Source organism: Xyrauchen texanus, chromosome 4 (assembly GCF_025860055.1).
Source record: "Xyrauchen texanus isolate HMW12.3.18 chromosome 4, RBS_HiC_50CHRs, whole genome shotgun sequence".
In the NCBI taxonomy this organism is placed as follows: Eukaryota; Metazoa; Chordata; class Actinopteri; order Cypriniformes; family Catostomidae; genus Xyrauchen; species Xyrauchen texanus.
The window spans coordinates 680,086-697,500 of record NC_068279.1 but is presented as its reverse complement, the minus strand read 5'-3'; the positions used below and the strand labels follow the sequence as shown (position 1 = coordinate 697,500).

The window sequence follows — 17,415 nt, the reverse complement described above, 5'->3', positions numbered from 1 at the left end:
GTATCATTGTATCATTGTGTGTGTGTGTGTATCATTGTGTGTGTGTGTGTGTGTGTGTATCATTGTGTGTGTGTGTGTGTGTGTGTATCATTGTATCATTGTGTGTGTGTGTGTGTGTGTGTTGTGTGTGTGTATCATTGTGTGTGTTAGTATCATTGTATCGTTGTTTGTGTGTGTGTGTGTGTGTGTATGTGTATCATTGTGTGTGTTAGTATCATTGTATCATTGTGTGTGTGTGTGTATCATTGTGTGTGTGTATCATTGTATCATTGTGTGTGTGTGTGTGTGTGTGTGTGTATCATGTATCATTGTGTGTGTGTGTCATTGTGTGTGTTAGTATCATTGTATCATTGTGTGTGTGTGTGTGTGTGTATCATTGTGTGTGTTAGTATCATTGTATCGTTGTTTGTGTGTGTGTGTGTGTATGTGTATCATTGTGTGTGTTAGTATCATTGTATCATTTTGTGTGTGTGTGTGTGTGTGTATCATTGTGTGTGTGTGTGTGTGTGTGTGTATCATTGTGTGTGTGTGTGTGTCATTGTGTGTGTTAGTATCATTGTATCATTGTGTGTGTGTGTGTGTGTATGTGTGTGTGTGTGTGTATCTCATTGTGTGTGTTAGTATCATTGTGTGTGTGTGTATCATTGTATCATGTGCTCGTGAGCATGCGGCGGCTCTTTAAATCTGCACTTGTTGCTTTCACGCACTCATTGTATCGCATGTTGTCTTGTTCGTTAGTTTTGTGTGTTTTATATGTGACACAAAGCTTTGAATCTGCCTTAATTGATTATTCATATCAGTTCCTGATGTTTTAGTGCTTGATGACTCCATTAGTGTATCTTTACTAACAGTATATACAACTGTATCACTGTGCTATACTAGATATTTAATATCATTATGTAACTATAATATACATTATGACATACTATACCATTATATGCTGCACTGTATCACTATTCAAAATGACTAAAGTGTAACTATTTTCTGCACAGCTGTATAGTATAGAACTGTATCACTCATAACTGTGCAATATCACTATATCTGACGACACTATAAACCTTTTCGATAAACCTTTTGATAAACCCTTTGATAAACCTTTTGCAGCGGATATTGAAAGAAAAGGAATAAAATAGCGTGTGGAGTCAGTGTTATGATCGGGGTTACTTCCGCTGGTCTGGTCGAGGCTCAGCAACGTTATGTGGCGGTGAAATGAAGTCATGAAGTGATTGAACTCTCCCGTCATCAATACAAGATCTCGGCTGTAAATTATTGCAACTCTGGATGGAAATAAATGTTGCGATGTTGAATAAGCTTCTCTAAACAAATGCAACTTCTGTTTGTCCAGGCAGTGTACTATCCTTACCAACTTTCAGAAGGGAGGAGGATACACTCCCATATCTTGTGTTGTTGATATGGATGTCACGGTTATTACATTTGGTTGTCGAGTAACTGTCAATCAAATATCCATCCATCCATCCATCGTCAACCGCTTATCCTGTGTACAGGGTCGCGGGGGGCTGGAGCCTATCCCAGCTAACATTGGGCGAAAGGCAGGGGACACCCTGGACAGGTCGCCAGTCCATCGCAGGGGTCAATCAAATAATTGCTATTAATTGTCTCTTAGGGCTTTCGCGATTTCCTGTCAAACAAATAGTTGTGGTTATGCCGATTGATTGCCTCTTGGGGCTTTCATGGTTAGCTTTCAAACGAATAATTATGATTTGTGCCGATTAATTGCCTCTTGGGTTCTCGCGATTAATTGTCTGGAAAATAGTTGTGATTATGCCGATTAATTGTCTCTTGGGGTTTCACTATTAGCTTTTAAACTAATAATTGCGATTTGTGGCGATTAATTGCCTCTTAGGGCTGTTCGTGATTAATTGTCAACAAATTGTCATATTTCTTAAGGTATACAATATGTGTGCTTCATACTCCTTTAGAAGTCATTTTTACATATTTAATTCAAATATATAAATAAAAAAATTAAATAGGTGATTTGATAAAAAAATAATGTATGATTAAAAAAATATGATTCCTTTTAAGGCTTTCTAAATACTTTAAATGTCTTAAGTTTACATTTTTAGTTTAAAAATACTTTATTTTATTTTGTTACCAATATAATAACACCCCCAACGGCCTACTTGTTGACATAAAAGGCTTGCCATTCAATCAATATCTGCCGTTTGTTTTTTCTTCTGAGATTTGCTGTCCTTTTCTGCATATCGTGGCGCTGTTTTGTGGTGCGTTCTGCATTATTTCGGCCCATTCAGCCCATCTCGCGGCCGCCCCACAGGCCTGCTCGCTTCTCCCGATGGCCAGTCCACCCCTGGTCGGCCCACCAGCCCTGGTGTTGTGTAGCCACTTGAAGTCCAAAATAAAATCAGTGTCCTGAAGCAAAACCAGTTGAGAACCGTTGATGTAGTGAATGTGTGGCAACATGGAAGAAGCTCCGATAGAAGAAGAGTGTTTTGATTTGTTTCACATTTGACACATTGTTGCTCTACATTCTTATACTTCCATTTGTGTCATTTCCTCACTTTGATGACTTTACAAGTATTTCAAAATGTGGAAAGTAGTGATAATATAGAACGAGTAGGTGTGTCCAAACTTTTGACTGGTTGTGCATGTCAGTCAGAGAGTTTTGTATATATTTGTTTAAACAAAGACAATGTTTCTGGGCTTTGTTGTCACTGGCTACATTGTGGATCAGTTTGTTTGTGCCGATTGTGTGTGTGTTCATAACATTGGACGCAAGCCTCAAATTTAATTCTTAAAATATTCTGGTATCTTTCTGTCTGCGTTTTAATAATAATTTTTCATCTCTGCTCTTTTCAGTTGTCATGTTGGATTTGTGTCCACTTTCTGTGCATGCTGTCTGCTGTGTTACATTACATGCATCGTCATTCTCATCCCAACTGCATGCTTCCTGTCAGGAATGAGTTGACTTTGTGTCCTCTATTAACATGGGCAAAAACTATGATAACAATAACCCTCAAATTCTCTCCTCCAAGAAGGGCGCTACCTGCCACAAGCACAGCTGCTGTGCGTCCAGACCCGGCGCAGATCTCTGGCGCGACGTTGAGCATCTCCGCACCGCATTAGAGGTGGAGCGCAGTCGTAACAAGCAGGCTCACCGTCGCTTCTCCCTGGAGCTCCGGAGGCAACGGGAGGAGGCACGAGTGGAGCGAGAGCGTGCGCTTAGGGAGCTGACGTACAGACACGAGCAGCAGAGGTCGCTGGAGCTGCTGCAGCAGAGAAAGACGCTAGGCCGAGAGCGCACGGCAGAGGTTCGCCGTCTGCTGCGTTGGCAGGATCAGGAGAGGCAACATACCGTGAGCTCCACGCTTAAGCGGTCCCAAGAACTTCACCATCATCTAGCCGAGGAGATTGCTGGGAACAGTAAATCCGGGATCCAAAGAAAACAGGGTAGTCGCAGGGTGTCCACGAGCGAGCCTGGATGTAAAGGTAATGGCACGACGTACCGTAAACTCGAGGAGCTGATAAAGTCGCTGCTTGCACTGGGCGATGGCGAGCAGGTTGCTTTGCCTCAACGGCTCCAACAGGAAGTGGACCTAGAGAAGAGCTACTTCCTGTGCCACCTACTGGAAGCACACAGGCGACCTTCCCAGGCGGAAACGGATCCAAAGGAAGAACACAAAGGGTGCATTGTAAATCTGACGAGGCCGAGGTCAAAGAGTTGCGTGCAACTGCTGAGCGGCGACATCTCGCAAGGCCAAGACCGCCTGGGATCTTCTAGGACAGGGAAGCTTGCTCTATGTCGCTCTCAGTCACTGTCCCAGACGCCCCAAAGTGTCTCTCCACCGCCTATGAAGACGAAGAAGAAGAAGAAGGAGCAGGCCTTTGAAACACCTCCTTTCAGCACCTCTTCAGAAGACGAAGAGGTGTCCAAGGGGGATCTTTTTGGAGACTTACCTCAATCATGCTCACCTGAGAAATGGGACCTTCAGCGTTCTAGCACGTCGGAGACCACATCTCCAGAGAAGTGCTCACCGTCCAGATGTCCAGAGGACAATATGGAGGATCTGGTAAGAGCTTGATTAAAAACATTCAATGAATGTGCTTCTCTGTAGATCTTTAAAAAGAATCACTTGGCACGTTTTTGTGCTATTGAATCTTTGACCATCTTTAGATTAAATTGATTGTGTCAGTGAATGCAATCAGGTGGGAAACTGTGTCCTAATGAAACAACATGCACATCAAGCCAGTCTCTCTCTTTAATAGAGGAAGGCACCAGGGGTCTGTGTAGCTCAGTGGTAAAGACGCCAGCTACCACCCCTGGAGTCGTGAGTTTGAATCCAGGGCGTGCTGAGTGACTCCAGCCAGGACTCCTTAGCAACCAAATTGGCCTGGTTGCTAGGGAGGGTAGAGACACATGGGGTAACCATATTGGCCTGGTTGCTAGGGAGGGTAGAGTCACATGGGGTAAACCTATTGGCCCGGTTGCTAGGGAGGGTAGAGTCACATGGGGTAACCAAATTGGCCCGGTTGCTAGGGAGGGTAGAGTCACATGGGGTAACCAAATTGGCCTGGTTGCTAGGGAGGGTAGAGTCACATGGGGTAACCATATTAGCCTGGTTGCTAGGGAGGGTAGAGTCACGTGGGGTAACCAAATTGGCCCGGTTGCTAGGGAGGGTAGAGTCACGTGGGGTAACCAAATTGGCCCGGTTGCTAGGGAGGGTAGAGTCACGTGGGGTAACCAAATTGGGCCGGTTGCTAGGGAGGGTAGAGTCACATGGGGTAACCTCCTCGTGGTCGCTATAATGTGGTTCTCGCTCTCGGTGGGGCATGTGGTGAGTTGTGCATAGATGCCGTGGAGAATAGCATGAAACCTCCACAAGTGCTACGTCTCCGTGGTAACGTGCTCAACAAGTCACGTGATGAGATGCGCGGATTGACGGTCTCTGATGTGGAGGTATCTGAGATTTCATCCTCCGCCTCCTAGATTGAGGCGAGTCACTACGCCACCACGAGAACTTAGAGCGCATTGGGAATTGGGTGTTCCAAATTGGATGAAAAAGGGGAATAAATAAATAAAATAGAGGAAGGCACAATGCCACGAAATTGTTTATTTTTGTATGTGTCCAGGATAACATCTTTACTAATAGTGTTTAAATCAAGCCTCACTTTTACTCTGGATTGGGGAATAACGAAATACATGTAACGGATTTAAGATATAAAATTTCATTACAAAAATGTAAAAAATATATTTATACTAAAGAGAATATCTTTAAATGAAAATCTTTGTGTCTAACAGGATTTCTTGTCATATTTCGCTCCGAGACGTCTTAAATGTTGCCCGCCACAGTGGTGAGCAAAATGACCTGCCACTGGGCATGAAATACCGGATTATTGCGAACTAGGTGTTAATTTCAAACCATGTTTATATGAAAAATGCTAACCAATGTAGCCTTTAGCATTGTATTGAAAGCTGCAAATAATATATATTCAGCCTCCTCTATGAACAGAATCCACATATGATCAGAAAAAGATGTCGTTGTATACACTGTGTTGTTTAAGTGTATGTTTGGAGCAGCAGAAATAGTTAACCTTGAGTAAATTGTTTGTGTGAACACTTTATGCTAAGCTAAAATGCTATTTCTAGCACTTACATGCACCTGTTAACAGTTACCCTGCATTCAATGGATAAAATCCACATCAGATCATAATATTTTTCTCAAGACCGTTGATATTTGGGCATAGATGTACAGCAAAAATCACATTTTTCATGAGAATTATTATGTGGATTTCCTTTAAAAATATCGAAAAATCCTGAAAGCAAGATAAAGTTACTCGAGAATAAGGATGGGCGTTTAGAGTTATTTTGTAGTTAAGTACTCTAACCCATAATGAACTCCATATGAAAAGTGCGTCTTGTTCTGCTTTTAGCGCTGGCGATGGGAATATAATTCATCCGGATTGTCTGGTAATCGTTAGCTGACACTTCAGAAGCTCGGCGACAATAGGTACAAAGTTGACATTGTTACATTTGAGCGGAGCATCAACAGACCCTCCATGTGGTTAAATGCTGACTTACAAAAGACGCCAGGAACATAACGTTTGTCACAAGTCCCATCAGCGTTTGTTTTATAAGAGGTCTTTGTTTGAAGTGTGTGTACGAGTGTAATGTCCCAGATGGACACATCTCAAGGGTTCCCGCTCTAACGAGTTTCAGAACTGACACGAAGCTGAATAAAGTGTCAAATTGGTACATGCCTTCTTCGCCATTAAGAAACATATATCACGTTATACATATACTTTTCTCCCAGTTTGGAACGCCCAATTCACACTACTTAGTAGGTCCTCGTGGTGGCGCGGTTACTCACCTCAATCTGGGTGGTGGAGGACGAATCTCAGTTGCCTCCACATCTAACACCGTCAATCCGCGCATTTTATCACGTGACTCGTTGTGCATGACACCGCGGAGACTCACAGCATGTGGAGACTCATGCTACTCTCCACGATCCACACACAACTCACCACACGCCCCATTGAGAGAACCACTAATCACCACCACGAGGAGGTTACCCCATGTGACTCTACCCTACCTAGCAACCGGGACAATTTGGTTACCCCATGTGACTCTACCCTTCCTAGCAACCGGACCAATTTGGTTACCCCATGTGACTCTACCCTCCATAGCAACCGAGCCAATTTGGTTACCCTATGTGACTACCCTCCCTAGCAACCGGGACAATTTGGTTACCCCATGTGACTCTACCCTCCATAGCAACCGAGCCAATTTGGTTACCCCATGTGACTCTACCCTCCATTGCAACCGAGCCAATTTGGTTGCTAAGGAGACCTGGCTGGAGTCACTCAGCATTCCCTGGATTCAAACTCACGACTCTGGCGGTGATAGTCAGCGTCAATACTCGCTGAGATACCCAGACCCCGCCCCAACTGTGTATGAATTTGCCATATTCGAGTAGTGAGTAATGAGTAATCTTGTGGAACACACTGCAAATGACATTTTACAGAAGGTATACTGTAATCTGTAGTGGAATACAATGTAAAAGTAATCCTTCTAACCCTGGTTACTATTGCTTATACTTGGCGTTAGGGATTTAAACAAACCCCAAACCTTTGTTATTAAAGCACCATTAATGCAATGGGACATGAATGATACATCAAATGATGCTACATTTATAATCAATCAAACGTATGATTTTGGCCCATGGACTCGTGCTGTATTTAGAGACCAGAATATCTAGTGACTTGAGGATTGGCTCTTTCACTCGGCCAGCAAGCTAGCAACCACTCAGAACACCTTAGCAACCACCAAACAATGCCCTGATGGTCAAACACAACACCCTAGCATCATTGTGGCGAGCTTTATATGGGCAAGCAACACTCAGGTTTTCATTGAAAACGTAAACCTCTAGTCTTTGAAATGCTAAACGCACAGAGAGAGAGAATGATAAACACAGGGACCCCTTGTCTTTGTGCTGACACTGCTGGAGCTATGAATAATTCAGAAGCACTACAGAATGAACCCAGAGAAGTCTACAGCTACTGAGCAACAGCAGACTGAACCGATGTCTAGAGATCATTTTGAATGCTCTGTCCTCAAAACTGGCACTTTAAGTGCCCCAGGAGCTTTTGGATGTTGTCCATTAGTTTTGCCAGGTCTCTTCTGATGTGTGAGCTGGTTTCAGATCCAACATGATCACATGGGACGTCGGCACGTTGTTTCAGAGGGTTACGGTATCCTAGGATCGGCACGTTAGGCTGACTCGCCGACAATCGCGGTCTCCTATCAGAAATGTTCATCGGCTCCAGCGTGTTTGCCTTGCGCTGTGGCACAACCGGAAGCGAGTTGCGTCAGCAGACCCGGTTTCAGATCTCGCGTTGATACTAGAAAGTAATCGCGTTGGCATAATCGGTGGCAAGCGTGATTCTGAGGTTGCATTTCCCCCTCTAACATTATATATATTACTCCGCTTATGTTTGGGGGTTCAGTTTATAAAATATGTTTTCCTCTTCACTGTATTACAGCCTGCTCAACTGAAAACACATCCCGGTTTTGGCGCCCCTCTTTGGACATTTTACCCAGAGCTTAAACGAGCCCAACCAAATTTATAATTTTGGCCACTGGGGGCAATGTTTCGCATTTCGGTCAGCACAGACTGATTTTAGCTAAAGAAATGTCAACCCGGAGGTCTGGGTATCTCAGCGAGTATTGACGCTGACTATCACACCTGGAGTTGTGAGTCTGAATCCAGGACGTGCTGAGTGACTCCAGTCAGGTCTCCTTAGCAACCAAATTGTCCTGGTTGCTATGGAGGGTAGAGTCACATGGGGTAACCAAATTGGCTTGGTTGCTATGGAGGGTAGAGTCACATGGGGTAACCAAATTGGCCCGGTTGCTAGGAAGGGTAGAGTCACATGGGGTAACCAAATTGTCCTGGTTTCTATGGAGGGTAGAGTCACATGGGGTAACCAAATTGTCCCGGTTGCTATGGAGGGTAGAGTCACATGGGGTAACCAAATTGTCCGGTTGCTAATGGAGGGTAGAGTCACATGGGGTAACCAAATTGTCCCGGTTGCTATGGAGGGTAGAGTCACATGGGGTAACCAAATTGTCCCGGTTGCTAATGGAGGGTAGAGTCACATGGGGTAACCAAATTGTCCCGGTTGCTAATGGAGGGTAGAGTCACATGGGGTAACCAAATTGTCACAGTTGCTATGGAGGGTAGAGTCACATGGGGTAACCAAATTTTCCCGGTTGCTAATGGAGGGTAGAGTCACGTGGGGTAACAAATTGGCCCGGTTGCTAATGGAGGGTAGAGTCACATGGGGTAACCAAATTGTCCCGGTTGTTAATGGAGGGTAGAGTCACATGGGATAACCAAATTGGCCCGGTTGTTAATGGAGGGTAGAGTCACATGGGATAACCAAATTGTCCCGGTTGCTAATGGAGGGTAGAGTCACATGGGGTAACCAAATTGTCCCGGTTGCTAATGGAGGGTAGAGTCACATGGGGTAACCAAATTGTCCCGGTTGCTATGGAGGGTAGAGTCACATGGGGTAACCAAATTGTCCCGGTTGCTAATGGAGGGTAGAGTCACATGGGGTAACCAAATTTTCCCGGTTGCTAATGGAGGGTAGAGTCACATGGGGTAACCAAATTGTCCCGGTTGCTAATGGAGGGTAGAGTCACATGGGGTAACCAAATTGTCACAGTTGCTATGGAGGGTAGAGTCACATGGGGTAACCAAATTTTCCCGGTTGCTAATGGAGGGTAGAGTCACGTGGGGTAACCAAATTGGCCCGGTTGCTAATGGAGGGTAGAGTCACATGGGGTAACCAAATTGTCCCGGTTGCTAATGGAGGGTAGAGTCACATGGGATAACCAAATTGGCCCGGTTGCTAATGGAGGGTAGTCACATGGGGTAACCTCCTCGTGGTCGCTGTAATGTGGTTCTCGCTCTCGGTGGGGCATGTGGTGAGTGACTCCAGTCAGGTGTCCTTGGCAACCAAATTGACCTGGTTGCTAGGGAGGGTAGAGTCACATGGGGTAACCTCCTCGTGGTCACTATAATGTGGTTCTCGCTCTCGGTGGGGCGTGTGGTGTGTGACTCCAGTCAGGTGTCCTTAGCAACCAAATTGACCCGGTTGCTATGGAGGGTAGTCACATGAGGTAACCAAATTGACCCAGTTGCTAGGGAGGGTAGAGTCACATGGGGTAACCAAATTGGCCCGGTTGCTAATGGAGGGTAGAGTCACATGGGGTAACCTCCTCGTGGTCGCTATAATGTGGTTCTCGCTCTCGGTGGGGCGTGTGGTGAGTGACTCCAGTCAGGTCTCCTTAGCAACCAAATTGACCCAGTTGCTAGGGAGGGTAGAGTCACATGGGGTAACCTCCTCGTGGTCACTATAATGTGGTTCTCACTCTCGGTGGGGCGTGTGGTGAGTTGTGCATGTGGATGCCGCAGAGAATAGCGTGAAGCCTCCACGGTAACGAGCTCAACAAGTCGCTACGCCACCACGAGGACTTGGAGCGCATTGGGAATTGGGCGTTTCAAATTGGGGAGAAAAAAATCTGATCCGTCTGTGTAAAGGAGCACCAACTCTTCTTGGATCAAATTCTGATTAATGCCTCCGTTTTAACCCCGTTGGCTTGATGGCCTCATTCACAGGCCACAGAACAGTGATTTGGCTCAATACTTACATTCTCAGGTTGTATAATAATGATTACATAAACATTTCCCCTCAAGCCAGCTCCAAATCTCTCCACGGTTTCGGCATCTGATTGCAACTCCAACATCAAAAGAATAAGAAAGGCGTTTATTGGCAAAATGAGTCTGTTAATGAGAAATCAGATTTGATGAGTTCACAACAGTGTTCAGTTCTCATTGCAATGCCATGGGGTTCTGTGCTGACCCGGGCCAGCTGGCGCAGGTACAGGATCTTTCTCCACTATGGAGCGGTGAAATCAGGAGACTGTCCGTAACGGATCCATCTGCGGGAGAGGTAAACATCGGCGCGAGTGCACTATGGAGGATGATCGTGTGTCCCAGTTTTCAGGACTCCTTCATTCCCTGCTAATGCACAGAAAGAGGCGAGAGGTTTTCCATAATGAGGGCTTGTGCATTCCGACAGACACGAACACGCTGAAAGATCAAAGTTCCCAGACTAGCTCAAAAGTATTCCAGTGTATTAAAATAGTATATGAGAATATATTGTTGTATTTTGAGCTGTAATGAGCAAGTAATCTACTTCCCTGATGAAAAACGCATGTAGAAAAATAGGCTACAATCAGGGCTGGACTGGTAATCTGGCATACCGGGCATATTCCCGGTGGGCCGACACATTTTGGGGCCGATCAGGTGCGGACTGGACATCGGGAGAACGGAGCGGGCTGAATGGGCCGTGATAAGCTAAAATGAGCCGCCACGTTATGCAGAATGGACCACAAAACGGTGCCGCGATATGCAGAAACGGACAGTGAACACCCCCCGCTCAACTTTTGGGGCAGTTGCTATTTAAAATCCCAGGCGGATTCCTCTTCCCAGTCCAGCCCTGCCTACAATAATAGTTAAACCATCAGAGACACTAACCGGGTCGCCACGTACTAAAGCCGTAGTACGGTTGGCTAACCGTGCTGAGATATCCGGGCTGAGAAAGGTTTGCAATCGTGGCATGCTGAACCATGCTCAAATGGAAATGCTAACCGTTCCATACCGTGCTCAGAACCGCTCGGCCCGATGGTGGAAGAAACGTACGACTCGAGATGTGTTTTTCTTTTTAATAATCCTGTTAATTTGCTCAATGTTTGGAGGAGAGCGTTGGAATAACAAGACATGGAATAACACAGTTTTTCGATTCACCTTTATCCTGAAGGCGGAAGTGTTCCACGCAGGCCTGTTTTCAGGTTTCGAGTGTATCTGGCATACCGGACATTTTCTCGGTGGGCTGACGCACTTTTGGGCCGATCAGAGCAACAATGAGCCGCCGCACGATGCAGAACGGACCACAAAACGGCGCCGCGATATGCAGAAAATGACAGCGAACACCCCCAGTAGAAAAGAAACCTCTTTTCTCTTTATTGTTTAATTTAGTTGTCAGATATCAGATATTTTTGGGAATCCATTCAACTTAAATATTGTGATCATTTGTAAACAGATAATAATATATATATATATTAGTAATATATCTCAATCGTGCACGTTTAACTTTTAACCCCTCGCGCTTTTATTTTGACATGCTGAAGTCTCCGGGACGTCCTGTGTGTGTCTGTTTGTAGTTCACAGTAGTTTAATTCACTTCTTATTCAAACTCTGGTCAGATGCTCCTCCAGTGCCGTTCTAAATGTATATTATAAGTGAACTGAACGATTGAGCATCTGAGATGTGGTTCGTGAGTAGCGCTCAAATATTGCGCTCCGCGTGAAGGCTAAAAATAGGCAAGAGTGTGTGAGTGTGTGTCAACAGAGCAGCGCCATTCATTAACACACTGCCGCTGCGCATACTGTATATTTACTTATTAAACGCAGTGTTTTGTGATTCTCAGAGCTGTCGCACGTCTTCAAGTGTCTTTAAATAAAATGCACGAGTCATATGAACCACTTTTTTGGAGCTTGACCGTAACGAACACGACTAACACACAGTATTAGATTTGGATCCGGCTCAACGGACCGATACCGATCCAGGTCTCAGAGCATCCCTGATGTTTAGTGCATTACATTTGTAAATAGTGCCGATAGCGCCATTTGACTCCTAGGGAGTCGGTGCCCTACGCAGACTGCATAGTCTGCTTATAGGGAGCGGCGGTACTGCTCTTTGAAATGGCATTGTTAGGATGACCTGTGTAAGAGATGAAACGAATGACTGTTGAAATGAGTTGGAAGTGTAAAACACTAATGGCATCATCTGTCAGAGCTATTGAAGGATGAAGCTGCGCAGTAGGCTCACATTAGCACCGGCAGTTTGATCATCTCACTCATTAATATCTTTTATCTCAGATTTGATCGTTTGCTCACAGTCACAATATCGGGATGTAATGCATTGCTTGTGTTGCTGAAGGGAGTTTCGACTGCTGTTGCTAGGTAACAGTCACTCTTTTTAGAATAGCAAAGAAAACCCCCGAATATTCCCCATAAGGGTTTTGCTTTCAGGTAGTTAAAGGTGCGCTAAGTAAGTTGAAAATGATGTAGACCCACATGAGATGAAGACCAATCAATTCTGTTTAACTTTACACGGAGCGGGTCACCCCCTCATTGGCACTGATATGTTGACAGCACATGCGATGGGTAAGAGTTAGCCTAACCTTAACCCGAACCCCAACGAAAGAGGATAAACATATTCGGTGTAAAGCGGCAGCTCTGTCTTCTGTTCTGCTCTTCATACACATATCCCAATTTGGTATATGATGGTATTCTGTTATACTAACATGCTGTTGTTATTGTGTACACTTCATAATTCCATAGATCAGGGATTTTACAATTGGGTGAACGTGAGAACTTGAAAACGTGATTTTAAACTTTAAATATTTGTGATCATACTTCCTCCGTTTTTTGCTTGGCCCAGAATCTGCCTCTCCTGTTGACTTTTGTATTGTAGACGCTACAAAGCGATCCATTTTGCAACATGCATATGCATAACACGCACTTAAACAGCGGCAACTTATACAACGCCAACTTAAACACCGCGCACTTAAACAGCGGCAACTTATACAACGGCAACTTAAACACCGCGCACTTAAACAGCGGCAACTTATACAACGCCAACTTAAACACCGCGCACTTAAACAGCGGCAACTTATACAACGCCAACTTAAACACCGCGCACTTAAACAGCGGCAACTTATACAACGCCAACTTAAACACCAGCGCACTTAAACAGCGACAACTTATACAACGCCAACTTAAACACCGCGCACTTAAACAGCGGCAACTTATACAACGCCAACTTAAACACCGCAGCACTTAAACAGCGGCAACTTATACAACGCCAACTTAAACACCGCGCACTTAAACAGCGGCAACTTATACAACGCCAACTTAAACACCGCGCACTTAAACAGCGGCAACTTATACAACACCAACTTAAACACCGCGCACTTAAACAGCGGCAACTTAAACACTGCGCACTTAAACACTGCGCACTTAAACACTGCGCACTTAAACACTGCGCACTTAAACACTGCGCACTTAAACAGCGGCAACTTATACAACGCCAACTTAAACACCGCGCACTTAAACACTGCGCACTTAAACACTGCGCACTTAAACACTGCGCACTTAAACAGCGGCAACTTAAACACTGCGCACTTAAACACCGCGCACTTAAACACTGCGCACTTAAACACTGCGCACTTAAACACTGCGCACTTAAACACTGCGCACTTAAACAGCGGCAACTTAAACACTGCGCACTTAAACACCGCGCACTTAAACAGCGGCAACTTAAACACTGCGCACTTAAACACTGCGCACTTAAACACTGCGCACTTAAACAGCGGCAACTTATACAACGCCAACTTAAACACCGCGCACTTAAACACCGCGCACTTAAACACCGCGCACTTAAACACTGCGCACTTAAACACTGCGCACTTAAACACTGCGCACTTAAACAGCGGCAACTTATACAACGCCAACTTAAACACCGCGCACTTAAACAGCGGCAACTTATACAACGCCAACTTAAACACCGCGCACTTAAACAGCGGCAACTTATACAACACCAACTTAAACACCGCGCACTTAAACAGCGGCAACTTAAACACTGCGCACTTAAACACTGCGCACTTAAACACTGCGCACTTAAACACTGCGCACTTAAACACCGCGCACTTAAACAGCGGCAACTTATACAACGCCAACTTAAACACCGCGCACTTAAACAGCGGCAACTTATACAACACCAACTTAAACACCGCGCACTTAAACAGCGGCAACTTAAACACTGCGCACTTAAACACTGCGCACTTAAACACTGCGCACTTAAACAGCGGCAACTTATACAACGCCAACTTAAACACCGCGCACTTAAACAGCGGCAACTTATACAACGCCAACTTAAACACCGCACGCACTTAAACAGCGGCAACTTATACAACGCCAACTTATACAACGCCAACTTAAACACCGCGCACTTAAACAGCGGCAACTTATACAACGGCAACTTAAACACCGCGCACTTAAACAGCGGCAACTTATACAACGCCAACTTAAACACTGCGCACTTAAACAGCGGCAACTTATACAACGCCAACTTAAACACCGCGCACTTAAACACCGCAGCACTTAAACACCGCAAGCACTTAAACAGCGGCAACTTATACAACGCCAACTTAAACACCGCGCACTTAAACAGCGGCAACTTATACAACGCCAACTTAAACACCGCACGCACTTAAACACCGCACGCACTTAAACACCGCGCACTTAAACACCGACGCACTTAAACACCGCGCACTTAAACAGCGGCAACTTATACACCGCACGCACTTAAACAGCGGCAACTTATACAACGGCAACTTAAACAGCGGCAACTTATACAATGCCAACTTAAACACTGCGCACTTAAACAGCGGCAACTTATACAACGCCAACTTAAACACCGCGCACTTAAACAGCGGCAACTTATACAACGCCAACTTAACCACCGCACGCACTTAAACACCGCGCACTTAAACAGCGGCAACTTATACAACGGCAACTTATACAACGGCAACTTAAACACCGCACGCACTTAAACACCGCGCGCACTTAAACACCGCACACTTAAACACCGCACACTTAAACACCGCACACTTAAACACCGCGCGCACTTAAACACCGCGCGCACTTAAACACCGCGCGCACTTAAACACCGCGCGCACTTATACAATGCCAACTTATACACCGCGCACTTAAACAGCGGCAACTTATACAACGCCAACTTATACAACGCCAACTTATACAACGCCAACTTAAACACCGCGCACTTAAACAGCGGCAACTTATACAACGCCAACTTAAACACCGCGCACTTAAACAGCGGCAACTTATACAACGGCAACTTAAACACCGCGCACTTAAACACTGCGCACTTTAACACTCTCACGTGCACACACACACACACACACACACACACACACACACACACACACACACACACACACACACACACACTCTCTCTCTCACAAACACTCGCGACACACACACACTCGCGCACACACACACACACGGGGTGTTTGTTGGCCCTGTGTTAAGTTATTGTCTCCGGGAGGGGTACACTCTAATCTTTGTGTGTTTGCTCAGTGGAGAGGCAGTTATTAGAGTGTTTTCATGAGAGATTGCCCACAAAGGTGGAGAGTGTTGTAGGATAATTAGATTTAAAAGCACAATGCAGTTTGTCTGTACCTGTATCTGTGTGTCTGTCATAATTAACGTCATTATATTTGTAACCAAATTGGTCCGGTTGCTATGGAGGGTAGAGTCACATGGGGTAACCAAATTGGCTCGGTTGCTAGGGAGGGTAGAGTCACATGGGGTAACCAAATTGGCTCGGTTGCTAGGGAGGGTAGAGACACATGGGGTAACCAAATTGGCTCGGTTGCTAGGGAGGGTAGAGTCACATGGGGTAACCAAATTGGCTCGGTTGCTAGGGAGGGTAGAGTCACATGGGGTAACCAAATTGGCTCGGTTGCTAGGGAGGGTAGAGTCACATGGGGTAACCAAATTGGCTCGGTCCGTGAGATAACGCACCTGCTCTTCGCTCGCGCTGTTTCATTCACCTTTTGAAGTGCGCAAAATGCGCTCCAACGCATAAAGTTACGATGACAGGGAGGTTTTGCGATTCCCACATTCTGTTCCATTCCGTTGTACTCTATCTAGCATCCTGTTTGAACAGCCACTATTGCTGTACTGAGTTCAGATACATGCTGTTACCCCCAATGAGCCGCTTTACAACCGAGTTCAGCCGGATACCGCTACTAACCGGACATACATACAGTTCAACCGCCAGTATTTTCTAGCTTAAGGACCACGGTTGAAGCATGGCACCAACATGCAACAATAAGATTTTGGCTCACGGCACTTTTGGCCACGCAGGCTAGTGGTTAAAGTTTCAGGTGACACTGCTAAGCTCCGCCCCCCCTCGGTTACGGTCACTCGCTCTGACAAGCTCTGCAGCACTTCTCATAGGAATGAATCGTCCATCTGTAGCATTTATGCAATGTGTGATTCCATATTTCCACATAGTGGCGTGGTGGTGGCGGCGTAGTGGACTAAAGCACATAACTGGTAATCAGGAGGTCGCTGGTTATATCCCCACAGTCACCACCATTGTGTCCTTGAGTAAGGCACTTAACTCCAGGTTGCTCGGGGGGGATTGTCCCTGTAATAAGTGCTCTGTATAATACATTGGTACTCAGAAGGTTGCTGGTTTGATCCCCACAGTCACCACCATTGTGTCCTTGAGTAAGACACTTAACTCCAGGTTGCTCCGGGGGGATTGTCCCTGTAATAAGTGCTCTGTATAAATACATTGGTACTCAGAAGGTTGCTGGTTTGATCCCCACAGTCACCACCATTGTGTCCTTGAGTAAGACACTTAAATCCAGGTTGCTCCGGGGGGATTGTCCCTGTAATAAGTGCTCTGTATAATACATTGGTACCCAGAAGGTTGCTGGTTCGATCCCCACAGCCACCACCATTGTGTCCTTGAGTAAGACACTTAACTCCAGATTGCTCCGGGGGGATTGTCCCTGTAATAAGTGCACTGTAAGACACTTTGGATAAAAGCATCTGCCAAATGCATAAATGTAAATATATTTTGTCTCTTTTCGTTTAATTTTGACTTTCCAGACAATATGAGTCATTTCAAGCCTTGTCTCTCAATGCCAATACCCTAAAGTGTGCGTGTGGCCCTCCTTTCGTCTCTCTCCATTGCAGAGTGCTGCCTC

The 17,415-nt window shown here is 45.5% G+C and overlaps 1 protein-coding gene across 1 annotated transcript in view; it reads left to right on the top strand.

Moving 5' to 3' along the window:
• LOC127636920 (peripheral-type benzodiazepine receptor-associated protein 1-like) overlaps positions 1–17,415 on the top strand; it is a 114,580-nt gene that overhangs the window by 670 nt on the left and 96,495 nt on the right. Inside the window, exons 2-3 of the mRNA XM_052117724.1 lie at positions 2,836–4,046; positions 4,151–4,182. Coding sequence (XP_051973684.1) covers positions 2,964–4,046; positions 4,151–4,182 — 1,115 coding nt within the window. The 5' untranslated portion in view covers positions 2,836–2,963. The remainder of the gene's footprint in view (positions 1–2,835; positions 4,047–4,150; positions 4,183–17,415) is intronic.